The sequence below is a fragment of the Loxodonta africana genome, chromosome 2, assembly GCF_030014295.1.
Source record: "Loxodonta africana isolate mLoxAfr1 chromosome 2, mLoxAfr1.hap2, whole genome shotgun sequence".
Classification (NCBI taxonomy): domain Eukaryota; kingdom Metazoa; phylum Chordata; class Mammalia; order Proboscidea; family Elephantidae; genus Loxodonta; species Loxodonta africana.
Window position 1 is genome coordinate 124347038 of NC_087343.1, and position 27670 is coordinate 124374707.

At 35.2% G+C, this 27670-nt stretch overlaps 1 protein-coding gene across 2 annotated transcripts in view; it reads left to right on the forward strand.

The window, feature by feature from the left end:
• KIF3A (kinesin family member 3A) overlaps positions 1-25506 on the forward strand; it is a 57484-nt gene extending 31978 nt beyond the window's left edge. The window contains exons 6-17 of one of the 2 annotated variants that reach the window (XM_064275193.1): positions 525-664; positions 2934-3131; positions 3448-3622; positions 6890-6988; positions 14359-14515; positions 15154-15334; positions 15679-15789; positions 16140-16265; positions 18165-18218; positions 18563-18631; positions 19674-19798; positions 21759-25505. In XM_064275193.1, coding sequence (XP_064131263.1) covers positions 525-664; positions 2934-3131; positions 3448-3622; positions 6890-6988; positions 14359-14515; positions 15154-15334; positions 15679-15789; positions 16140-16265; positions 18165-18218; positions 18563-18631; positions 19674-19798; positions 21759-21807 — 1484 coding nt within the window. In that variant the 3' untranslated portion in view covers positions 21808-25505. Of the gene's footprint in view, positions 1-524; positions 665-2933; positions 3132-3447; positions 3623-6889; positions 6989-14358; positions 14516-15153; positions 15335-15678; positions 15790-16139; positions 16266-18164; positions 18219-18562; positions 18632-19673; positions 19799-21758 lie in introns of both variants that reach the window. The other variant, XM_064275197.1, reaches the window with a different exon arrangement.
• Positions 25507-27670: the final 2164 nt, after the last annotated feature.

Sequence of the window (27670 nt, forward strand, 5' to 3'; positions counted from 1 at the left end):
GATCTACTTTATTCTTCTAAATGAATGCTTAGTAATCCATAGTATGTCTGTTGTATAATTGAGTATCTCTGTTGATTGTCTCTGGTCTTTAACTGTTGCGAACAATGCTGCACTGGATATCCTTATATGATGTAATGTATATGTGCGAGTATTTCTGTGATTTGGATTCCCAGAACATGATGCTAATTAAAGACAGCTGAATTAGCGATAATTTTTACATTGACGTAGGGGCGTGGGTGTGTAGAAATTAGTTATTTTTTTAGCTGGTAATGCCTGGGACTAAAATTAAGTATTTTATGCTAAAATTACTTCTTTAATATGAGAAGTATTATATATTGCTATCAGCATAAATTGTTGGAGACATTTCTAAGAATGGCTAAGTACAGCTTTACTTTTATGGTTTAGTGATGCTCATTGGCTTTGGTTGTGATGAAATTATATGTTTTAAATTGTTCTGGGTATTTAATTATTATTAAAGATACTCTGTTGTTACACTTTTTAAAGGTTCCCTTCCTTTGTTAAAGGTTCTGTTGGTGCAACTAATATGAATGAACATAGTTCCCGTTCACATGCCATCTTTACAATTACTATAGAATGCAGTGAAAAAGGCGTTGATGGTAACATGCATGTCAGGATGGGAAAACTCCATCTTGTAGATCTTGCTGTAAGTAACAGGATACTACTTAAGGAATGATTCTTCTGATTTCTTTTTTTATTGTGCTTTAGGTGAAAGCTTACAGCTCCAGTCAATTTCTCGTTCGAAAAATTTATATACATATTGTTTTGTGACATTGATTCCAGTCCCTACAATATGACAGCACGCTCCCCGTTTCCAATCCGAGTTCCCTGTGTCCAATCATCCTGTTCCTGTCCCTTCCTGCTGCCTCGTCCTGCTTTTGGACAGGTGCTGCCCATTTGGTCTTGTATATTTCATTGAACTAAGAAGCACATTCCTCACATGATAATTTTTTGTTTTCTAGGCCTGTCTAATCTTTGTCTGAAGAGTGGGCTTCAGGAATGGTTTCAGTTCTGGGTTAGCAAGTGTCTGGGGCCATAATTTTGGCAGTTCCTCTAGTCTCTGTCAAATCATTAAGTCTGGTCTTTTTATGTGAATTTGAATTCTGTTCTACATTTTTCTCTTGCTCTGTCTGGGACTCTCTGTTTTGTCCCGTCAGGGTGATCATTGTTAGTAGCCGGGTAGCATCTAGTTCTTCTAGTCTCAGGCTGGTAGAGCCTCTGCTTCGTGTGGTCCTTTAGTCCTTTGGGCTAGTATTTACCTAGTGTCTTTGATTTTCTTTAATCCCCTTTGCTCTGGGTGGAATGGAATCAATAGATGTATCTTAGATGGCCGCTTGCAAGGTTTTAAGACCCCAGTCGCTACTCATCAAAGTGGGATGTAGAACATTTTCTTTATAAACTGTGTTATGCCAATTGTCCCCTGAGACTGTGGTTCCCTGCAACTGCGGTCCGCAGGCCCCAGCCACTCAGTCTTTCAAAGTGCTTGGGTGTATCTAGGAAACTTCTATGCTTTTGCTTTGGTCCAGTTGTGCTGACTTCCCCTGTATTGTGTATTGTCCTTCCCTTCACTGAAGTTGCCCCTTGTCTACTAGTGATTTTCCCTCTCCCTCTCTCTCCACCCTTGTAACCATCAAAGAATGCATTTCTCTGTGTGTAAATTTTCCTGAGTTCTTATAATAGTGGTCTCATACAATATTTGTCCTTTCGTGACTAACTTATTTCACTCAGCATAATGCCCTCCAGATTTATCCATGTTGTGAGATGTTTCACAGACTCATCATTGTTCTTTATCATCGCATAGTATTCCACTGTGTGTATGTACCATAATTTGTTTATCCATCCATGTGTTGCTAATTTCTTTTTTATTTTATAAGTGAATAAAAATTAAAGTGAAAAGATTTTCAAGCTGTTTACGTGTGTGTGTTTTTTTTTATAATTTGTTTCGTTGTTAAGAATATACACAGCAAAACAGACACCAGTTCAACAGTTTCTACATGTATGATTCAGTAGCATTGATTATATTCTTCTAGTTGTGCCACCTTTCTCACCCTCCTTTTCTGAACATAAACTCACTGCCTCCTAAGGTTCCCATCTAATCTTTTGAGTTGCTGTTGTCAATTTGACCCTCAGAAAGCTTAATGCTCAAGGCAGACATTCTGTACTAGTTAAGCTAAACAATTGTTTGGTTTTTAAGAAGATTTCAGGGAATATTTTGGTTTAAGGTTTATTAAAAGATTATTTCAGGGCAATAGTTTTGGGGATTCATCCAGCCTCTATGGCTCCAGAAAGTCTTGATTCCATGAGAATTTGAAATTCTGTTCTGCATTTTCCCCTTCTTGGCCAGGGTTCTTCTATAGAATCTTTGATCAAAATGTTCAGTTATTGGTAGCTAGCTAGCACTCTCCGGTTCTTCTGGTCATGGCAGAGGAGGCAGTTGTTCACAGAGGCAGTTAGCCACACATTCCATATCCCCCTCCTATTTCTGACTGTCCTTCCTCTGTTGCTCTAGGCAAATAGAGACCAATTGTTGTGCCTTGGATGGCTGCTTGCAAACTTTTAAGACCCCACGCACTACCCAACAAACTAGGAGGTAGAGCAGAAGCACTGAACATGTTAACTTGAGTGTGTTTTTAACTTACTATTTATTATGGAAAATTTTAAACATATACAAAAGTAGATAGAATAGTATAATGCTCTCTCATGTACCCACACCCATTGTTCAGCTTCAGCAGTTACCAGCTCACGGCCCATCTTGTTTCATTTCTTTACCCTCAGTACTTCTCCTGTAATATTTTGAAGCCAATTTCAGACATCATATTAGATTTTTTACTTTTAAATTACCTTTTTTAAAACCTTGATAAGAATATTCTGCATTTTTGTATTATAGCTTCATTTCTATCCCTTTTTATTATTAGGGTTCAGAAAGGCAAGGAAAAACTGGAGCTACTGGGCAACGCCTAAAGGAAGCTACAAAAATCAATCTTTCACTTTCCACCCTTGGTAATGTAATTTCTGCCTTGGTTGATGGAAAAAGCACTCATGTGCCTTATCGTAACTCTAAGTTGACTCGTCTTCTTCAGGATTCCTTAGGAGGAAATTCAAAAACCATGATGGTAAGATTTAATTGGTGGTATGACTAACATAAGGCAGATGTACGATTCCAATTTATGTCAAAAATTTAAGTGTAGTATTTTTTAAACTATTGACTTTTACTTTTTTAAATTTGTGGTATTTCTTTCTCTAGCATTCCACATGTACTAGCTCCATAATGTTGTCTAACTTCAAAACCCAATATGTTTGACTTATTTTAAAGAAGGCCAGAGTACACATGTGCTTCAAAAATTCTCTTTTAGATAAATTTGTAATGGTGGTATTGATTTTAACTGTGTCAAATATAAAATGTTTTACTTTGTATTCCTAATTCAACAGTGTGCAAATATTGGGCCAGCAGATTACAATTATGATGAAACTATCAGTACTTTACGCTATGCCAACCGTGCTAAAAATATTAAAAATAAAGCTAGAATTAATGAAGATCCAAAGGATGCTTTGCTTCGTCAGTTTCAGAAAGAAATAGAAGAACTTAAAAAAAAGCTTGAAGAAGGTAACTTTTTATCAAAATATTGATTTTAATGTTAGCTAAAAATATGTTGGCTTAACCAGTAAGTGTCCTGACAGAAATCATCTATTGAAAGTTTTTTGAGTGTCTAACATTGATATTTAAAGGAATATTTCTAGAAGGTAACTTGGTACTTTTACGTACTTTAGCATTTCATCATTAAGCTCAAGTAAAATTATATGTTTGTGTAAATGATTTTTTAAAAATTAATTTGATTTAAACCTCCATTCCTGTCATGATTTTTTGTAGATATTATATGGCCACTTTTTAAATATGAATTTGTATTTATCTCTGTATAATAGTGGAAACCCTCGTAGGCCCACTAGGCGCTCCTTGGAAACCCTGTGAGGCAGTTCTACCCTGTCCCGTAGGGTCGCTATGAGTCAGAATTGACTCGACGGCAATGGGTGATAGGACGGTGTTTATGTATTTAGGTGAAAATTAACAGAGTTCTGCCTTGTGATTAGATATCAAGTCTGTTTTTGAAATAAAGTATCAGCCATGGGTAAACCAAGTTTACTCTAAGTGAAAATTCATTGCACGGGCTTCAAATATGCTTTCATACTTAAATTTGAACATAAAATTCTACTTTGGAAATTCTTTTCTGACAAAGTAATGTTAGAAAGTTAGAATGTTTGAAGATCTTATGCATGACGGTGAGAAACTTTTCAACCAATGGTAAGTGCGCAGCGACTCCTTGTACCTTCATGCTAGGAACAGATCCTTCTTGATTAGCCTATAAGGTAATCAGCAGGGTCCAAAACTGTGCCTTCCTTTGCTCTCTGTGGGAAAACTGCTTAGATCGTCCCTCTTGCTGTTGAGTCTATACTGACTCATAATGACCCTATAGGACAGAGTAGAACTGCCCCATAGGGTTTCCAAGGAGCAGCTGGTAGATCTGAACTGCCGACCTTTCGGTTAGCAGCAAGGCTCTTAACCACTGCACCACCAGGGCTCCACTGGTTACATCAGAGGGGTGAAATCCAGAGATGACACATCTATTTGGAGAAGGCGCTGATTCAATCAAAGCAATAATTGAACTGCTTATGAAATTTGGTGTTTTAAATGTGACCACTAGGTGGTATTTATAGTCAATATGTTTTAATGATATAAAATTCCTTAGATATGTTAATGTTGAGTTCATAACTTTACTTTGCTGTCTGCATTTTTAATACATTTTGTTTGCACTCTTATGACATTCATTTTTATAATCCAGTTAATAGTTTTATGATCGCATTAACAGAGTTGACCGTATAAGTGATAAAGTAGGCAAAAGCCTTTAAAAAAACTACTTTTAACTTCTAACTTTGAATTTTAACAGTTAAGCAGCTGCTGTCTAGTCAGCCCTTACTCGTGGTGACCCCCATGTGGGTCCGTGTAGAACTGGTCTCCCTGGGGTTTTCAGTGCCTGCGTTTTTTCCGAAGTAGATCACCAGGGCTTTCTTTCAGGGCACTTCTGGGTGAACTCGAACCTCCAACCATTCAGTTAGCAGCCGAGTTCCTTTACTGTTTGCACCATCCAGGGACTCTGAAGTAATTTTAGATCATAGAAAACTTGCAAATATAGTATGGAGAGTTCCTGTATACCATCCATCCAGCTCTTCCTAATGTTAATGTCTTACATAATCATAGTACAGTTATTGAAATCAGGAAATTTACATTGATATAATCCTATTAGCTAATGTATAGATCTTATTTGAATGTTGCCAGCTTTCCTCCTGGTGCTCTTTTCCTGGTCCAAAATCCAATCCAGGATCCCGCATTGCATTTACTTATCGTGTCTGCTTAGTCTCCAGTCTGCTGTGGCTCCTCGGACTTTGTCTTTTATGATCTTGACAGTTTTGAAGAGCACTGGTCAGATATTTTGTAGAATATCTGTTAATTTTGGCTTTTCTAAAGTTCTCCCGTAGTCAGCCTGTCAGGTTTTCCTCTGTATGTCTACTGTTTTATTTTTCCCTTTGTAATTCATGTGTGTCTTGTGGGGAGATACTTTGAGACTATGCAAAGATCCTGTTTATCGTTATACTTTCTCCCACAAATTTTATCATGCATCAGTGGTTCTTGCCTGCAACAATAATTCTGTGGAATTTGCTTAGTGGTGATTTTCTATTCCCATCATTCCTTCTATGTTTATTATTTGAAATTCTGTTGTAAGGAAGAGCTGTCCGTTCTTTTCCATTTAATTATTTACTCAATTGTTGATATCAATATAGACCCATTGGTATTTGTTTTAGTCTGTGGATTATAACCCAATGTTACCATTATTTATTTTCTCAAATTGTCTGAACCTTTACCATTAGGAGCTCCTGTAGGGTAGTTCCTATAGCCTATCAAAATGTTCCCATCCTTTTTTGAATGCTTCCTTACTTTATACCACCACAAGATGTTCTAGGCTCATCTTATCTCTTCCCTGCCTCATCCTTAGAGTCATCCATTTCTTCATGGTTTCTGTCATTGAAAAATGATATTTAAAAACCAAGATTCGGACATAGGTATGTGCATTGCTACCAACGTGTCATTGTTTCTAGGCCCAAAGAACAAAATATTTTTAACAAATTCTTTCTTCTAAGATTCTGTGATCTCTTGCCATCTTTTATTTATAGGTGTATTTATTACCTGATTGTGAGTAGTGCATATTTTACTTATTTTCCCCAATTACCTTTGTTTTCTTAGATATTTCATATATGAACAGTGGTATTTTTAAATAGCTACTTTAAAAGTAATATAATAGTGTACCGTATTAATATTAATCAGTTTGTTTTTAATTTATCAAGTAGCTCATATCATCTTTGTATTATTGCTTTGAAATATTGCTTGTGATATAGTCCTAAAAGTGTGGTTGCTGTTAGATGACAGTTTTATAGCTCTTAAATATACAGATGGAGTGAATGATTTAAAATCTTACCAAACTGTAAGCTGAATAGAAAATGCTCCCCAAAAGGAGAAAAGCCTTTTTAAAAGGCTGAAATAATAACTCTAACACATAATTTGTATAAATATATTTAGAACTGTATTTAAACTTGTGCTTTGAAATTTTAAATGGGTCAGAACGTAACTTTTCTTTAGGAACTTCCAAAATAAAGCATCTGCGTATATCATGTCTATTCCTGGGGTAGCGTATATGCTGTAGATTCTCTAGGAGTATTTAAGGTTTGTTTGGGGCAACAAAACTTAAGGAAAGTTGATATAGGCATTTCCTAAGTATCCAGTGACTTGGTGCAGAATAAAATTCATATTAAATTTCTGTCCAAGGGGAAGAAATATCTGGATCTGATATCAGTGAGTCAGAGGAAGAAGATGATGAAGAGGATGAAGTTGGAGAAGACGGAGAGAAGAGGAAAAAGAGAAGGGGTAAGTTCTTTTTAGTGTTCTAATTTAGGGAAATTAAGTGGGATTACTACTGAATAATGTTTTAAACTTTCTTACGATAGTAAAGTACAAGACTTTTATTTTGTTGTTTTTAGTTAGAACAGAGGACAGACATATTAACTTTAACTTTGCATTATTTTTTTTCTTTTATAGTGAACCTACTCTCTGATAGTGGAGACATCATTTTTAAATTTCACGTAGTATTTTAATTTTATGTGAGAATTTTCATCTGTGTTTGGAACCTAAATTTCTTAGGTACTTAGGTTACTGTGGAGTTTTTCTCAAGTACGATTAGTCTTAGAAGTCATGGAATTTTTAAATAATAAGGTTATATGACGATACTGTTTTTTAGGATACTGTTTTTTAATTTAATTTTTTTTCTTTATGAAATGTGCTCTCATTTTCACCCTCTTGTGGGGCATTTGTTGTCAAGTGTAAATTAAGATTGTGTTTGTTGTAATAAAGATAGAGAATAACAGGCAAAAGGGAGAGACTCACTATAATGGCCTATGTTTCAAATTTTTTTACCCCAAGTATTTACTTATTTCACAACTCTCTTCCATTAATATGGATCATTGTTTTGAATCTGGTGTATATTTTGCTTGCCTTATTAAAATGACCTTGTTGAAAACAAAACACATTACTGCTTGATCAAGAGCCTTAGATTTAAAAACTATAAAGACCCTGTGGCTTCAACAGGCAGGAAAAGCATGATTTAGAGCAAGAGTTGGCAAAGTATGACACATGGGCCAAATTTGGCCTACCACCTGCTTTGTGAATAAAATTTTATTAAAACAGCCATGCTCACTTGTTCATGTATGATCTTCTGACTGTGTTACATTACAGCAGCAGAGATTAGTATTGTAACAGACTGTATCTTGCAAAGCCTAAAACATTTATCATCTGGCTGTTTACAGAATAAGTTTGTTGATCCTTGATTTAGAAAAATAGTTTTGTGTTCACACCTATTTTTTTAGAGTTAACCATTCTTTTCAAAACTAAAACAGATAATGGATTTGTTAAAACTAAAATTTTAAATAGAAAAAATTGTCATTGTTTAATATGTCAAAATATTTAATAATACCTTCTTTTCATGCTTGGAAATTTAAAAGTTTTCAGCGAACCTTTTCAAAATTTTGCTGTGAAACCTTAAAAATAAATAATTATATCTGGTAGTTTGATGTTTCAGAAGGGAAAGAGCAAAATTGGAGAGATGCCAGCCTGGCCATATCAGTTGCCATCGAGTCACCTCTAACTCATGGTGACCTCATGTGTGTCAGAGTAAAACTGTGCTCCACGGAGTTTTCAATGGCTGATTTTTCAGAAGTAGGTTGCCAGGCCTTTCTTCCAAGGTACCTCTGGGTGGACGCCAACCTCCAACGTTTTGGTTAGTAGCCAAGTGCGTTAACCATTTACACCACCTGGGGACTCCAGCCTGGCTATAATAAAGGGTAATTTAGCATTCTTATATTTTTGGTTTTATACGACTTTTTAGTTTTTGGGTGGTGCAAAAGTTAATGTGCTTGGCTGCTAACTGAGAGGTTGAGCCCACCCAGAGGCACTTCAGAAGAAAGGCCTGGTGATCTACTTCCAGAAAAAATAAACCATAAAAATCCTGAGGATCACATTTCTACCCTGACATATGTGGGGTTGCCATGAATCGGAATCAACAGTGACTGGAAATGACTTTTTAAGTTTTAAAATTCATTGCCTTCAACTTATCAGCCTAAATAGTTTAAATAGACTTACATGTCACCAGATGACTTATTTTTTATTCTCACTGTTTCAACCTTCTGAATTATTATCTTTTGAGTGAATAGTGTGTTTTTCCCACAGTAGATGCTTAAAGGAACATAGTTTCTAATTCCCCTGTATGGCTTTGTAAAGTAGGGAGTATGTGATAGACTATCAAGACTGGTTGTAAGAGGGGGAAAGTTTTGGTTCTTTAATACAAAGCTTGATTGTTCCTTAAAAATTCTTTCTTCTGGAACTGAATTTTTCTTCATGTGTGTATTCATTTCTTGTTCCTCTTTCTTTGGCTCCGGTTGGGCTCATTTCTTTGTCTTCCAGGCAGTAGCAGCAGCAGTAGTTCAGACTCCACATGTTCTGTGATAGAGAAACCTCTGGATAAGTTCTTGCCTAGTGAGTGGCAGCTCTTCAGTTCTCTAACAGAGCTCTGGCTTTTCCATAACCCGTGGGTTTCATTTGAGAAATGCTGCACCGCTCCCTGTCATTACTTAAGAGTACATGTTGGACTTCTCAGTAGACCAAAGCATGTGTTGGTTTTCCCCCCTCTTCATTGCTTCCTATTAACCGTGATTGTTAAGACATGCTTAAGCTTATGTTTGAGACAATGGAAGAGAGATTCATGCTCTTGCAATTGAGATAATGTAAAGAGAGCTAGTAAGCTGTATAAAAGAATAATTCCTGTTCCTTTTTATGTTTTGATGATAATTTTCTAATTCTAATCAATTTAAGGAACATGTAATAACAAATCCTGAATTTCTAAAAGTGTAAATTATATTTGGAAGTACACCAGTGCTGATTATAATATGTCTTACAATTAAAAAGATTTATACTTTGGTGGGTGTCCTATTATTAGGTAGCTTAAGATTGAAAGCTTCCAAATTAAAAAAAAAATGTAAAGTTTGAAGCAGCAAGTAAAGATAAATTGAGTAGTATTTTATTTCAAATGGTTATAGATTTCTATTTCTAAATTACCCAACCAATTTTAAGAGAACTTCCTAAGGTATGATTAAAGAATTCAAATCTATGGGTTTATGTAGAATCTATCTAGACTTATTTCAAACTTAAAGGCTTTTTCTTAAACCTTAGCTAATTAAATTGAAAGCATTTAATTTTATCTCTTTATATTTTATTTTCAGGAGAAAAGAAAGGTAATGTTTTCTTGTTCTAGCTTGCAGCTTACTGTCTTTTAAAGCATTATCTATATACTTACCCTTTCCAAAACTAATAGTAAAAACAATTGGTTATTGTTCTTATGTTTTTACCTTCCTAGAGGAGCATTTCCAAGAATATTAGAAATGTTTTTATCTATTGAAAATTATTAAGCATTTTACCAAAGTAATTTATTTCAGAAGATAATTGAAAGATATGAAATTGCTTTAGAAACCATACAGAGGTATTATTTTGTATTTTAAACTGCAAAACACAAGAAAAATGTCTGAGCAGGAGGCAATGTAATTTAATTTCCTGTTTTAAAACTTACTTTAATTCTTTAAGAGTAGTTATATTAAAGTAGGAGGAGCCCTGGTGGCACAGTGGTTAAAGTGCTCAGCTGCTAACTGGAAGGTCGGCAGTTTGAACCCACGAGCTGCTCCATGGGAGAAAGATGTGGCAGTCTGCTTCTGTAAAGACGACTGCCTTGGAAACCCTATGGGGCAATTCTACACTGTCCCATAGGGTCGCTATGAGTCGGAATTGACTTGATGGCAGTGGATTTGGTTTTAGGTTTATATTAAAGTATGTTATGAAATGAATTGTACTTTTTTAATTCAAGAAATTTTAATTACTATTTGCATATCTAGCACATACTGTTAAATTTTTTTGTTGTGATGTGGGTGTGTTGGTGAAGTGGAGAGATGGTTTCCCCAGCATGTGGTTGCTCTATGTAACTTGATTGTATTTTCCCTTTAAAAACTATGAATGGCCTTTTTTTTTTTTTTTTAATTTATTTCAGGTGTCCTTTGCTTGAGTCATCAATTGGTCATTTGCTTTTATAGAATCATTATTATAATTACTTTTAATCTCCTAGTAGATTGAATGTAAGTTTGTTATTATACAGGTGTGCTTCACTTTAGGTAATATTTTTCTGAAAAAAATTGCTTATAAATCAAGTTGGAAATCAAATGACATTGTGACTGCATTGGGAGAACTTAACCATCTTTAAAAAAATTCTTCGTTAAGTCCTTTTGTTAATTAAAAAAAAAAGCAATACAGATTACTGTTATCTATCTGTTTAGTTGGTTGAGGTTTTTGAATCAGATTTTCTTAAAGGGGGGCAGACCTGTGATAGATCCTTGTACAGTACTGGAAGAAGCATTGAATTGGGAAATTTTGGAAATGAAGAATGTGAATTTTGTTACTTTTAACTTAATAATTTTTAAAATTGGCTTATTTTACTGTTTTGCCCTTTTAGACTACTTCCCAGGTCTTAGCAGGTTCCCAATTCCATGTCTACCGTTAGTATACCCACGGGGTGCCTAACAGTTATGTTTTGAGGAGTTTGGGATTCCTGGTGAGCTTGAGATCGCTACGAATTGTAATCTTAGATTAAATTAATCTTTGCTTAAATTACATCTCTCATTGTGTTGAATATGCATTTTTACATGGGCTCTATTTCAGTTTTGATAGTGGTTTGATTTATTTCTGTACTTATAGTATAAATGAATGCTACTATACATTTTTCTTTGTTTTACAAAAGAAATAATGTTTTCTTTTTTTCCTCTTCACCTCTGTGCACATGCTTCCTGTCTACGATTTGCTTACCACTTCTTATTGCAAGATCAAGCAGGTTGGTGTGATTGATTTGCACTCCACATGGTACAATTATTTATCCCATAAATAACTTTGTTATTTAACTACATTACACTTTTTAAAATGTAATAATTTTTTTACAAGGTAAGTATCTGTCTTTTACATTTAAAATATCCTTAATGGATAACTTAAGCTTTTTTTTTTTTTATATTCCTTTTTTGTCTAAATTTTTAAAGACCCATTAAAACAAATTTTGGAAATACAAATGTAAATGATTTCACATTCAGACATTTATCTCTGTTTTTTTCCTCCTTAGCCAGGATTCAAATGCCTGGATACCTATGCCCACAGGGACTCATATAATGAAAATGAAATTAATTAAATTAATACTTGCCAGAAATGCTTCCCTTTAACTTTCTCTTGCCAAAGCTCTCCATCCCAGTTTTGATTCCAGCATATGGCAATGGCAGAGGACAGTTTAAAATGTTACCACGTCCTGTTATGACGTTAACTTTTCTTAGACTCATTTACCTGAAATTTTATGCTGAGCTCTATCATGGAGCATTAGAGGAAGAAGGTTTTTTTGTTTGTTGGTTTAGTTAATTAGGTTTTGTTATATTTTAAAGAAATTTATGTAAAAGTGACTTTTAATGATGTCCCATTTTAAAATGCCTGGTTAGGAGAAAAAAAAAAAATTTTTTTTTTTTTTTTGTAGGTGCATATTCACATGTAGCTTAAAATATTGTTTGGGAAGAAATACACTGATTTGTCAGAGTGATTCTTGCTATAGTAATTTATTACTAAATATTAGACTTTTGAATCTAAACCTGGCTATGCATGCATGGTCATCTTCATGAAAATATTACAAGGACACAGTAAGATTTTCACTGCTAAAGCATCTATTTGAAAAAAAAATTACCTGAATGGTTTTGAATTAGTAGTGCAATTCAGGCAGAGTAGCAATTCATCAATAGGTATGTGTATTTGTATTTCTGCATATAAGATGTTTTATTGCCCCTTGATGAGTTTTGAAACTATAAGTTTTTGCTCTTAACAAAATAATTAGAACCGTAGAAGCCTAAAAATATCAGTGTTCATATGTTGATCAGATCATTTCCTCCATACTATTAGCATCCATGTCTTCACACAAACTTTTTTTTTTTTTTTTGGTCTTGGCATATTTGCCTTTTTTTTTTTTTTTCCTTTAAATACTTGTAATTCTGAGGTGGGAAAGAACTTAAAAACACATGTACTTTCTTTATACCTGGAACTTTTCCCTTCATATTTCTAAGAAATTGCATTACTGACAGGAAATCCTTTCTAGGAATTCATTAGAAATAGGGATTAATTTATTTTAAAAAGTTACTTTGTAACAGTGTAATTGAGAAGGTTCAATACAGGTGACTTGCCAAAAATGTACAGAATCAGTTCCACATCCTGACTTCTGGAATGCAATGAATCACACCACACCAGAGCATGAATTTGGATCAGTGCTTTTATTTAATCTTTTATTTAACTTATGTGTTTTGTGGCTTAGACTTGTTTTGGACCTATATTTCTGTAGAAATGAAGGGTAATGTATTTTAAACCCTTGAATTTTTGATACAATTTTGTCTTAAAGAACTAAAGCCTATGGATGATTCTCCATCTCATGGTTCCTGAAAGAATATATACAGATCTCTTTCTCCATTGTAATTATTTTTCAGTTCTCTTTCCTTGCTAGCAGGAGGGGTTAACTGTTGGGTAGAGACATTAACAATCTATAAACTGTTCTGGTTTTCACTCTTCTTCTTCTGTGGTCCTTTGGGAAGGAAGTTAAGAATGGCAGAAAGCTTTCAGGACAGTCTCAGACCAATTCTTCGAAAAGTTTGATCAGTTTTCTGAAGGAAAGTATGTTTCCAAGAAATTGCATTACCAGAAATTATCTTTGATTCAGTTTTATAAGCTGATTTTTATATGGTCTTTTTTATTTTTCATAATAAATTCATTCAGTAAATTTTTATTGAGCACTTGTATGTATATAAAACAGTCTACCAGACATTATAATCAAAATAATCAGTTGGAAGGTGTATTTCTAGCTATATTATTTCACAGTATTTCTACTTACATTTGACACCTGTATTTATTCCGACTTAGGGAGATTATTGTAGTCCTGAATATGACATGATAACAAGTTGTTTTAGTTGCTCGTCTTGGGTGTAATGATACATCATGGCAGCTCAGCAATTGTAAAATGGCTGTTAATTTCTATATAATTTTTATACAAACTGTAGAATTTCTTCCCTTAAAAGTACACTATGAAATAAAATACTTCCAAATAATTTTTTAAAAAATTTTAGAACTCTGAAAAAGACTACTTATTGATATAAATGCTGCCTGTTATTTTTATCTGTGTACTGTGTACCTATATGTGACTTTTACTTATGCATTTATCTTACGCAATTTTGGGGAGATATTTTGAGGAACCACTTGGTTTTGTACCTGCTTATTAGAAAGAGTAACAAAAGAATTATATCATCTTTTTGACCTATAGATGTTATTTAGGGCATACAGATCTTTGCCTTTTTATTTTATTTTTCTGTTAATCTTTCTTTCTGCTCATCTGTTTTGTTGGTCTTTTCACTTAGTGTTTTGTTCTTAGCTATCGTTGCACAGTTGGACCACAATTTGAATTTAGCAATTAGGTAAAAAGTTCTTCCAGGAACATAGTAAGTAGAAATAAAGTATATTATTCATTTGATTTCCTTAAAATGTTGATATTTTTGTTTTTTATTATTGAGGAATCTAGGTGGTTATACATTGAATAATTTACACAACTAATTTTAGTGATTGTTTCAATTAAATAACTCAAATAGGTAAAAAGAAAGTTTCTCCAGATAAGATGGTTGAAATGCAAGCAAAAATTGATGAGGAGAGGAAAGCACTTGAAACAAAGCTTGACATGGAGGAAGAAGAAAGAAACAAAGCTAGAGCTGAGTTAGAGAAACGAGAAAAAGATCTTCTTAAGGCTCAGTGAGTATGATTGAATTGAAATGAATTCATGATTTAAAGTTTTAGTATTTTTCATTGGATATATAATCCAGAAAATTGAATAGTATTTAAATAGCTTGAGTTTTGTCTCCAGTATAGCTATTTTTAAGGAGCCCTGGTGGCCCAGTGGTTAATTGCTCGGCTGGTAACTGAAAGGTCGGTGATTTGAACCCACCAGCTGCTCCGTGGAAGAAAAGACCTGGTGATCTGCTCCCATAAAGATTAAGGAAAAAAAAAAAATTTTTTTTCTTTTTTTAGGAAATTCTGTGGGGCATTCCTACTGTGTCAGATAGGATCACTGAGTCAGAATTGACTCGAAGGCACACAACAACAGCAGCATAGCTGTTCTGGATAGATTGGTTCTGTTGTATGTGGTGTATTTGTAAAATTTGTATCTGTTTTGATTATTTTATCTCTGGAAAGATCAGTGAATTTGAATTAATTGTAGAATAAATCATAAATTAATATTGCACAGTGTTCTTATTTGATAGAGATGTTACATAATTGTATTCCTGTTTTGAAATTGTATGTCCAAATTCTTGTTAAGTTTTGGTAAGTGTCAGTAGTAGTAGACTAGTAGATCATACATGAATATAGAATATTCTCATTTTAATGAACAGACAAGAGCATCAGTCTTTGCTGGAAAAGTTATCTGCACTGGAGAAGAAGGTCATTGTTGGTGGTGTTGATTTGTTGGCAAAAGCTGAGGAACAAGAGAAACTTCTTGAAGAATCTAATATGGAATTGGAAGAAAGGCGGAAAAGAGCAGAGCAGCTTCGCAGAGAACTTGAGGAAAAAGAGGTAATGTTACTTTTTGTTTTGGGTTTAACTCCTTGTCTAGGATATTTAACTTTTCTAGTGAAAAGCTGGAACTCTGATAGTTCAGTGGTTTAGAGCTGGGCTGCTAACCAAAAGGTCAGCAGTTTGAATCGACCAGCCCCTCCTTGGAAACCCTGTGGGGCAGTTCTGCTCTGTCCTGTAGGGTCAATATGAGTAAAAAGCTAAATATCTGTAATCTTAATGAAATTTTAAAGATTGTAGATTGCTTTGAAAGATAATAGTTGCTAAACATTTGTATCACTTATAGAATAAATTTGTGATTTAATGAAGAACATTATTCTAAAGTTTTCCAATTTTTGTCATAGCAAGAACGCTTGGATATTGAAGAAAAATATACCAGCTTACAAGAGGAAGCTCAGGGAAAGACGAAGAAATTAAAGAAAGTTTGGACTATGTTGATGGCTGCAAAGTCAGAGGTTGGTGTCTTAAAAGTTACCTACTAATGTAGTGTTAAATTTTTTAAGAAGAAGTTTCTTTGATTAAGTATAATTAAAGTGCCTAAAGGAATCATAGTGTGTTCTTACAGTCTTAAAGAAATAAACTATTTCCCTATTATAGACAATTTAAAATTGTAGCTATTAAGCTTAAAAAAAATTTTTTTTAATACCTTAACTATAATAACCTGGATTAGTTTATAATAGGTAGTCTCACTCCCTCCATTGTTTTTGTTAAAGAACTGGGTGAGCTCTCACAAGATTTCTTAGACCAATGCGCTAAGTCAGATGGAGCTATTTTGTTTATAATATCTTCATAACTCTTCTGGTAGATGGCCGATCTCCAACAAGAACATCAGAGAGAAATTGAAGGCCTACTGGAGAACATTCGACAACTTAGCCGGGAGCTTCGACTTCAGATGCTTATTATTGATAACTTTATACCTCAGGATTATCAGGTAGGAGAGACATTTTCTGACCTACATGTTAGGTCACTTGGCTGGTTAAGTTAAGGAACGAGGAAATATAGTTTCTGTTTTAATTGATAGTAAGTATTTACATTTCATTTACCAGCTGTAACATTTTCTTGAACTAATGCTATCTCATTTCACTTCAGTGGTTAACTTTTCTTAGCACATAGTTTTCATTCTTTTTTTTATTGTGCTTTAGGTGGAAGTTTACAGAGCATACTAAGTTTCTCATTAAGTAGTTAATACACAAAGTGCGCATAGTTTTCTACTGGAATATTTGAGCATCCAAATTTCTCAGCCCTTTGGAGGAACTCAGATTATGTAATTGCAACCAAAATCAAGGTTGTTCATTCATTCAGCATCCTTTATCATATACATAGAATAAACAGAAGCCCTGTACTAACTTTTTTTTTTCCTGCTTCATGGTTATTAATCGTTAATACTACTATAATTTAAAAATCTGAGCTGCTTTTTTTTTAACCCCAAATTTCCATCTTTACGGTATATTTTTGTAAACTTTAGCATATTAACTTTTTACAAAATCTGTTTCGAATCTCAATACAGCTTTAGGAAATTTATCTAAAAATAAGCTTTGGTATTTTTTTCTTTGGACTGCAAGAGCACGGAATTGAATAAATAAATAAATCCTTGGTTCATGATGCATTCTCCTTATTGGTCTTTGGGTGTCCTGGATTTATTTATTTAGTTTTTTAAATTATTTATTTATTTTATAATGAACTCTTATTAGATCACCACCTGAAATAAAAGCTAGGACTTTGACAGTAACATACTTCTAACCCTCCTTTATTCTGTCCCTTTGCCTCTTCCAACCCAGGGTGACCAGCCTGAATCCCATGTTCCTCATTCCCTTGCTTTTTCCTTTTATGTAGTTTAGCTGCATTACGTATATTCCTATATACAGTGCTTTAGATGAAGGCTTACAGAGCAAATTAGTTTCTCAATTAATATACATATTGTTTTGTGACATTGGTTGCCAACCCGGCGATGTGTCAAAACTCTCCACTTCTTGACCTTTGGTTCTCAATTTCCATTCTTCTAGCTTTCTTGTCCCCCCTGCCTTCTCGTCCTTGCCCCTGGGCTGGTGTGCCCATTCAGTCTCACATACATGGTTGAGCCACGTGTATTATTGTTTGGTTTATCGGCCTGTCTAATCTTTGGCTGAAGGGTGAACCTCAGGAGTGACTTTAGTACTAAGTTAAAAGGGTGTCCATGGATACTCTCAGGGTTTCTCCAGTCTATGTCAGACTAGTAAATCTGGTCTTTTTTTGTGAGTTAGAATTTGCTTCTACATTTTTTTCCAGCTCTCTCTGGAACCCTGTATTGTGATCCCCATCAGAGCAGTAGCTGGTGGTAGTTGGGCACCATCTAGTTGTACTGGATTCAGTCTGCTGGAGACTGTGGTAGTTGTGGTCCATTAGTCCTTTGGACTAATCTTTCCCTTGTGTCTTTGGTTCTTTACATTCTTCCTTGCTCCGGATAGGGTGGGACCAGTGGAGTATCTTAGATGGCTGCTCACAGAAGTATATATACTTAGGAGCCCTGGTTATGCAGTTGTTAAGAGTTTGGCTGCTAACCAAAAAGTAGGCGGTTCAAATCCACCAACACTCTTTGGGAACCCTATGGAGCAGTTCTACTCTCCTATAGGGTCGATATGAGTTGGAATCGACTTGACGGCAACGGGTTTGGGTTTTTTTTTTTTTTGCTTTTTTAAAAAAATATGTATTTACAGTTGTTCAATTTATAAAGAGTATCATGCAGTATATAACGTTTTGTTACCTTTTTCACTTAAGATTTTAGTCCCATGATTATTTTCCAATATTTTAAATGTTATTAAATATTAAAAGTAGACTTTAACTCTTTTAAAAGGAAATGATTGAAAACTATGTCCATTGGAATGAAGACATAGGAGAATGGCAGCTAGTGAGTATTTCCTTCATTTCATGAAATATTTACAGAGTATTTCCTATGGTCTAGGAATTGCGGTGGCTACATTGGGAGGAAGGTGGTCCAGAGGGGAATCAGATGAGGATACAGTAGGGAAGATAAGGTGTTTTTCTAATTAACTGTAAAACAAAGATTATGTAGTAGAAAAGGTATAGCTCAGGTGCAACACGGGACGGACTGGCTTCTGGATCCAACATGCGAATTGTGTTTTACAAGTGTAACTTCAGGACATCTCACAGTGATGCACTTTATTCACAGTTTAAAGACAGTTTGCTAATTGAAGCAATTCTCCTCTCTCCCTCTTTTTTTCCTTTTTTGAGAAATGTGTTGCCTACACAGGAAATAACATGAGGAAGCAGACCCCAGTACCTGATAAAAAGGAGAAAGATGTAAGAATGCTTTAAAAAAATTTTTTTTGTAACTAGTTTTTTCCATAGGAGTGTGGGCCATTAAATTGTGTTATCAACGCAAGATCTGTTAATCAGCTCTGCTGAAAAATGTGCTGATCTTTTGGGAATAGAGGCTCTAGAGTAGGGTGCTTATTAGGACCGGTCTGCTCACATTCAGTCGTCATGGCAGGCTGTCATTTCTACCACAAGAGTGGCATGGAGTTGATCTTTGGGAATTTTTCCTCTCTGGGTCATAGGGCTTTGGTTAGAGACTAAAATGTATCCTTCCTTTTCAAGGCTCTCCTAGTACTAGATCAACAAAAGTGCTTGCAGCTTTAGGGAAAACAGGTTTTTCTTTACTTCTAAGGAAATTTAGAGTCAGGGCTTCTTTTACTCAACTGTTAGGGATTGAATTGTGTCCCCAGAAATGTGTGGCAATGTTGCAAGGCCAGGATTCCCAGTACTGTGTGATTGTCCACCATTTTATCATCTGATGTAATTTTCCTATGTGTTGTAAATCCTCTCTCTATGATGTTAATAAGGCAGGACTCAAACCTACAAGATGAGGTTCTATTTTGAGTCAATCTCTTTTGAGATCTAGAAGAGAGAAGCGAGCAGAGAGGAGAGGGACTTCCTACCACCAAGAAAAAGGGCCCAGGAGCAGAGCATGTCCTTTGAATCCGGGGTCCCTGTGCTGAGAAGCCCCTAGACCAAGGAAGATTGTTGATGAGGACCTTCCCCAGAACCGAGAGAGAAAGAAAGCCTTCCCCTGGAGCTGGTGCCCTGAAATTTGGACTTCTAGCCTCCTAGACTATGAGAGAATAAATTTCTGTTTGTTAAAGCCATCCAATTGTGGTATTTCTGTTATGGCAGCACCACTACTACTTTAGATAATAGAATTAGGAGAAGATAACTTGTAGACATTTATTTGGTTTTGTTTTCAGTATTTTTTTCTAGGAGTTTATTTAGTATTTTAACTCTTCCCCCAAACTGATTTAACTTTCTCCTCTAAGAGTGCCTGTTATCTCTTTCTTTTACTTAGCCCTTTGAAGTGGACCTTTCTCATGTGTATCTCGCCTACACAGAGGAAAGCCTGCGGCAGTCCTTGATGAAATTAGAAAGGCCACGGACTTCAAAGGGAAAAGGAAGGCCAAAGACAGGGAGAAGGTAAGGACTGTCCTTGAGTCACATGAAATGAAGGCATTAGGATATTCTAATTAGGTACTTTTTAAGAAAGTGAAAATTTATTTTGTTAACGTGATAAATATTTTGGCTGATATATTAAAGTACTAGTCAAATTTAAAACTAGTTTATATAAGGAATACTGAGTTAATTTTAAAGTTCTTACTACGTAGTTATAATTTGAGTAGGTAAAATCCAGCTAAAGAATTAAGGTCTTCCAGCTTCTTCAGCCCTCCCAGGTAATAGGATTTGTTTTTATAGTTTACTTTGTTCTTTCCAAATATATAGTAGATCACCTGTTATCTCATTTAATTTCTTAATTCTTACACTTAATCCTTCTGTCCTATCATCTTTTATAAGTGTTTTACAAGCTAATACTTTTTTTTTGTCTTGTTAGACTCCCAAGGTTTTCAGCTGATTGATTTTTCTGTCCTAAACATTGCCCCCAAGAACCTTGATTTTCTCTGTTATGAGTTAAGGAAAACTTCTCTGGCTATTTTTCTCTCTCCTTTGGCTCCCAGTTTTGGCTGTTGGGTGATCTCCATGTGTCATCACATAAGCCTAGGAAAATCAGGATGTGGGCTGGAGCTTATTTCTTTTCTCCCTTCCCTTACATCAGGTGCTGTTTCAGCCTGTTTAAACTGATTGTAAGAGTTGGGGCTCTTGAAGTGGTAGGAAATAATAAGCTTGTTCTAGTCCTTATTTTGAATATAAGCACTTTGAGTTACATGTAGGGTGAAATTGTATGGTTTCCATATTTTTGAATTGTCTAATCTCACAGACATAAACCTACATTTATAAATGTGGGATAGTTGAACTTGGGGGATATTCAGTTGCATGTGACGTGTGCACATGTTTATGTTCTTTAGCATTTAGGCCAGGGGTCACAGACTGTCATGTGCCTGCAGAAGCCGTGCATATACTACTACTGAATGAAGTGAATCACTTATAGGAAACACGAATCTATCTGTTTCCACTTTTAATATACTTTCCTCTTAACTCTGCTGTAAGAAAGACAACAATGTAAGTGTGAAGATAAAACATGCCCTCAAGTTTTAGGAGAAAAATAGAAAGTGGAGACTGGGGCAGACTGGAGAGCTGTTTTACCTAAAAAGAGTGGCTGCTACTCTCTTCCTAGTTAGTTGTGGGAATAGAAGGTCTGTTGTTTTTGGAACTTCACATTTCTAAGGAGAAGTCAGAAATCCAGATTATTTATGTGAAATTGCTCAACTTTTCATCACTTTTTTTTTTTTTAAACTGGACCTAAAACACACAAATAATTTGATAAGATTTGGAGACAGTTTTTAGAATGCTCACTATAAAATGGGTACTTTTTTGTTTTAACCTAAAAAAAAAAAAATGTGTGGGTCACCATCTGGTGAGCCAAACCTAGCATCTCTGTGTAACAGATTAGCTTGCTATGTTGTGAAAACCCTAAGAAAACGGTAGGGTGGTCATAAGCATAGGCAAATATATACAATAAGTTTTATTTGTATTACGTTATATTACATGATGTGTTCAGTGTGATGTCCCTCATTAGCAAATGTATGTTTTAATGTGCTGAGCAAGATTGCAGTAAACATGGTATATTAATGTAGTATTTTCATTAATCCCTACTTATCTATGAAGAATTGCCTCAGATGGTTTGTGTCTCTGAATTTTACTGAATAAATCTGCACCTTTAAAAGCATACCCCAAAAGAGGTAATCAAGGGTTTAATCCAGTGTTCGAAATTGTCATTCCCCCAGCCCCTCACTACTTTGCACGGTGGGGTATGGCCTCATCCCCTTATACCTACTCCAGGTCACTTTCCCCTAGCCTGCAGGGCGGGCGTGCATTGATCACTTAACATGGTCAAACACTGGCCTGTGTTTCCAGACTCTGTGGCTACCTTGTATTAGCTACAAGTAAAGATTCATGTTTTCTTTTTCCTTTCTCCAAACAGAAAGCGTTCTGCAAAGCCTGAAACTGTAATCGACTCTTTACTTCAGTAAATGTTAATGGACTTCAAATTATGATAAAAAATTACTGATATTCTAATGCCTGAACAAAATCTTTAATTAAAGCACTGAAGACTTCTGTGTAACTTTGAATAATGCAAGCTGTTAATTGTGGAGTACAACTGAAAATAATAATTTGCGTAATACCTTTCAGTCTATAGATAATAAGTTAATATAACATATTAACATTGTACAACTAGTGATTGTTGAGATTGTCATGTTACTCTTCAATTTGAGGTTGGGGAGCAGCTCACACTAGAGAGAGCTGCAGTTTAGATGTATACGTAAAATATGTTAGCCATTTACCCAACTACTTTATATTTAGATAGCCAGAACTTTAAAAATTTATGTCCTGTTTTGCACAAGTAAACTAGAAGATCAAACTGTCCTGTGTTGCTCTGTTACATTTGTGTGGGCTGTGCATCTAAGAAATGACTCAGTCCTAATACTAACCTACCCCAGTCTGCTTCAGTGTTCCTAATTTTTATTCTAACATTCATTGCATTATAAGTATGAGATGACTGATCTTACAGGCCTTCGGTAGAAAATTTTATAATTTGACAGTCAGTCTTTGGAAGTGTACATGTTTCAAAGAAAGGTTGAAAATGTGTTTCATCTAAATCTCTTCTGACTTGTTTTGCCACTTTGAGTTCAAATCAAATATGTTTCTTCTATTATGGTTTCATGTTCTCTTGAAACATTGAATTGTATCTAAATATAAAGGAGCCACAGTTGCAGAAAATTAAGAATCTAAGTATCAGTCACTTTATCTTTGCCTGTATATATTTTTTTTTAAGTCACTTGAAGTGTGACACTGGAATACTTTCCTGTGTCCTATTTTAATAGTGATGGAAATTGCTGTGTATTTCCCAGTTGAGAAGGGTCTCCATTTTCCAGAAAATGCAATTAAGCCAGAAAAACACTTTGTTCTGTTTTTCTCAGATTTTATAAAAAAGTATTCTTCCCCAAATTTCTTCTACTTTAAGACCAACTAAATCCATATTCCCATAAAAATAAAAATTATTTTCATTTTGTAATAAAGTAAGTTGTAATAGATAAGATTGTTCTTTTGTTGGCTGCTTACAAAGTTTTTGTTTTGTTTTTAAAGTTATGCTGCTCCTAAACCACTTAATATATCTTTTGTGACTTTTTAAATAATATAATCAGTTCTGGGATGCATTGGTTGCAAATGTTTTGAGACTTCATAAGTTAGTATTTATTAAATTTACATTATTTTAATGAATTTGACTAAACATTGGCTTATAATTAGAAAGCTTATATAGAGTAGGGGTCAGTGGCTTACTGGTGCGGTGGTGGTAAAAAAATGTGTCCATAAATTTAAAGTACATTTCAGAGATTGAGTACTGAATGTCCTGTGTATGGTGAGTGTTTTCCAGGTAATACAGATTATGTTTGTTGGCATTTTCTTTGTAGATAATTCAAAGTTTATAACTTTATGGGGCATTGTTTAGGTACTGTGAAGAATTGAGGCGGATTTATGTCTTGTAGAAGCTTTGCGTGAGCAGAATATCTTGGCACTTGTAAAATGTTTTTTATGATGCACATTTACTTCTGTTAGTAATTGCTCGAGAAGAAATCTTAATATTACTAGTAAGGGGAAAAAAAAAGATTAATGCTTCTTTTTAAAAGTCCATGTTTCTAGTGGTTACCAATCTAGTTAATAGGAAAGGAATAACTTTTGAGTTAAGCTGTGCAACATTATATAAAATTTAAGCCAGTATGTTGGATTTTTTTTCCCATTCCACCCCACTGCAGAAGTAAAAAGAAATCTATAAAAAGACAAAAATTGAAAAAATTCTTAAAGCATTGCTGTTTTTAGCAGTTTTTTTTTTTTTTAAGTATTTACATTAGAATCGATTATACCAGATGGGCATTAAAGACTCACTTTATGAGATACCAAAATTGGATATTCAAGCCAGGCCTGGATACGTGTATGAAAAAACAGGGGCACTAACGTTAGAACTGTTCATTTAGCTCCAATCATAGCAGTCCTGGGGTGTCTTTACATTTATTTTGCCTTTAACCACACATGAAATATTTTGTGACTTCAGTGTTAAACTTACGAAAGGATATGGACGAATAAACCTGCTCATTATTTGAAACATGCAGATTTAAAAACAAGTGGCACATACTATAAATAGGTTATTAAATGTGTAGTCCTTCTCTTTTCTTTTTAATTTAAGAAGTAATATTTATTTATTAAATGGAGCCTTGGTAGAGTGTTCCTGGTTTACAGACTGTTCTTTAATAAACTCTAATTACATATATTAAATCTTAGGATATTAAAATATGATAGTATTGCCCATTTTTGTTTAGATTCTTTTGAAGTATAAGATTAATTAAGGGTGGTCTGCATCTACATGTTTATCCGACAAGTGGAATCCGTTTGACAAACTGTCTCTATTTTCTAGAAAAAGAGGAATTTTTTTCAGCAGGAAATTTAAGGCTACTTTTTGGGGTGGGGGGGCGGTGCTACTTCATCTGTAGCATGTTTTAAAATTACAATTATTATTTTTTTGTGTGGGTTGTTTTTGTTTTTCTTGTTTCTTTTTAGTCTGTTTTAAATATCTCTTTCCTCTTAACTGGGTTTCCCCTTAACTCTTATCTTAAGGAAAGTTCCTCTCTTTCCTACAGGGCTGTGAATTAAGGAATGGGTACAGTTTACATTTCAGCACACCAGTGTCTGCCCAATTTCTTAATGTATATATTTGTTTTCCATTTTAATTCTTTCTTGTTCTTAGACTGGTAGAAGAAAAACGTAGATCTCCTAGTGCCTTTGACATACACTGTAGTTCGATTAATTTAAATCATTGATAATTTCAGTACCATTGCTATAATACTGTATACTGGCCAAAATTACGAATCGTACAGTAAGTTTGTTGCATTAATTTCAAAAGCCACACTCCCATTGTATTTTATGTATAAATCCTATTTGTTTTTAAGTTGTGTGTGTCAGTATTGTATACATGCAGCATGGTTAGATAAGAAATAAAAATCTTTACCTAATACCAGTAGTGGTTTGCTGCTTTTCTTAAGTATTTTTGTGTTTACTCCCATCCTGAAATCAATGGGCAGGTTCTTCTCCATCTTGTATGGTTAAGAAAGGCCTTTGTAATCTCATACTCGGAACTCTCAGTGTTGTGGGTCTTGAAAACAGAAATCATCACGAAACAGAAACTTGGCAGAGATGTTTTTAAGTATGCTTCTTTTCACTGATAAAGTTTATATTTCACCAAAAACTTTTTATCTAAGTTTTGTTATCCTTTTCATTGAGTATTTGAGAACAGAAACCAGTTCTCAAGCCATAACATAGGGAAGTGTGTATGCAGAATGTACCTCACTGAAAGGTAATAAGAGACATTGCTTAGTGGTATCAATGTTGTGAGCTCTTTTAAAAACTTTTAATGAGCTTAAAATATCTTCAGAACAGTAACATTGCCTGGACTATTGTTAATCATGTGTTCTTTTGACAAACATTTATTGATTACCAGGCACTGTGCTAGGCAGCCTTTAGAAAGTCACAGTGGACGTTGAGAAGTTTTGATGTGTCAAGTTTCAAAGGACTTGAACGCGCTTTTTGCATCGTAGAGAAGATCCCTCTGGCCATTGCAGGTCTTACTCCCTTTGTTTTCCCAGCTGCCAGCTTATGTAAAAATCCCACAAGTGCATAGAACAGGAAAGTAAAGTTAAAGCCCTGCTGTGGCTTTTTTTTTTTTTTTTTTTTTATGGTATAATCAAGGGGATAGATAGTGCCACCTTCCCACCTGCTACCTTTCCTGCCTACTGAGTTTTGGATCTATGATACCTGTTTTCATGAAGCAGTGCCACTAAAGTGCACCCTTAGGAAACCTGATATTGCCTGTGTTGTCGAGATGCTGCTGAAGGAACTGTTTTTTCCCCTGGTGGCATAGTGGTTAATTGCTACTGCTGCTAACCAAAAGGTTGGCAGTTTGAATCCACCAGGCACTCCTTTGGAAACTCTATGGGGCGGTTCTGTTCTGTCGTGTAGGGTTGCTATGAGTTGGAATTGACTCAATGGCAATGGATTTTTTTTTTTTTTTTTGAGGGGGGAGGGTGTAAAAGAATGGTTTTTATTTTGCTTTGGCTGACAGGACTAGATAAAATCTGATGGCCTACTCATCTGTAGTCAGTTTTTTTTTTTGTTGTAGTTGTTTTTTTCTTCCATATTACCATTTCCTACTCCCTTTTTTGTTTGGTGCTAATAATATTGTCGTTATTTTCTGTTTTAGTCTTTTTCCACAAATCACTTTGAATCCATTTTTAAAATAGGGTAACGTACAGTTAATAATAAAGACCACAGCTTGCCTGTCTCTTGCAGAAACAGCACAGTTCTGAAGCCACAGCTTAAACTTGAAGCTAGCCAGAGGAACCTTTCACGCACATTTATTGTAACATCATCTCAATCTCTCATTCTTAAGCTGTTTCATTTGCAAAACAAATCAGGTATTCAGTCCTCATTCGGAAGTTGAACAACTGTGTGGGAAAAGATTATGAAGAGGCTACTTCAAAAAGAACCTGTTTTCTCTCAGCTTTTATCTTGGGCTTCCTGTGACCCAATCTTCAAGTTACTTTTATCAACCTTATCAGAACATCAGATTGTCTTACCCAAACATGTTCATGGCTCTGACTAAAGAATATGACAGATCAGACATTCTTCCACACCTGCTCCCCTCCCCCACCCCATTTTAGAGGGCGGGGGAAATTTTAGGTTTTAATCAAAGGCTTTATTTCTCCAATTGTACAAAGGCGTTTAATTGGAACTTTACAACTGAATGAAATATTTCTCAGAGTTGATACTAATCTTAGCAAGAGGATATTGCCTAACTCATCCTAAAAGTACCAGAGTCATTACAGAAAGATTTTGTTTGCCTTGATTTCTACTCTACCATGAGCTATGCCACTCAGTCACCAGGTGCCCTATTTAATTTAGTTTCATCTGCTGTAGCCCATTTTACATGTGCATCTCTCCTGTGTTTACTGCGTTTCTGCACTGTGCTGAGTAGAAGATTCTTGGCAACACAGAAATGCCCACAACTTGAAGAACTCACAGACCTCACTCAGGAGGGAGAGGTAGACACATAAATGGAGAATGGCTGTGCGGCATATTAAGGGCTGCGGGTAGGGAGAGTGAATGGTGAACTACCAGTTGCATTCTTCCCAGGTAGCATGGTGCCTAGCACACATCTACTTAATCAACATGTCAGAAAAGTCTTCTCAAAGGAGGTGCTGTTTGAGCTAAGTCTTAAAGCAGTTCAACAAGTGGGGAAAAGCATTCAAAGCAGAAGGAGCAACATGAGTCCAGATGTCTTGTGCATTGGTGGCATGCTTTGAGATAGGGGAATAGGGCTGGGGTGTTAGAGGATGAGCCTGAAAAGGAAAGAAATAGGCCAGGATCCCATTGTGAAAGTTTTCTGTAAGCAGTGAGAAGACACAGATTTAAGAGGGTCACTCACATTGTCTGTGCTTCAGAAAAGCAACTTGGAAATACTGTGATGGATTTTGATTGGAAGGAGCAGGACACTGTGCCTGGGAGACCAGATGATGTACACACCTGGTCACTGGGAGGCTGAGATGGTCCTGAGCCAAGGAGCTGATCTGCCTGTCTTCTGAGTTGTTGTACTCGTGACTGGTACTTAGACTGAAGCTTCTTCACGTCTCTTGACTCATGTTGCCTAACAGGTACGCAGGTGTGCAGACAGCACACAAAACAGCAGATCATTCTTTTGATTGGTTGGAACACTGGCTGATAGGAAACCGGAAAGGAACAGACAGGTCACAGACTGAAAGTTGCATAGGAAGAAGTTGACAGGCAATA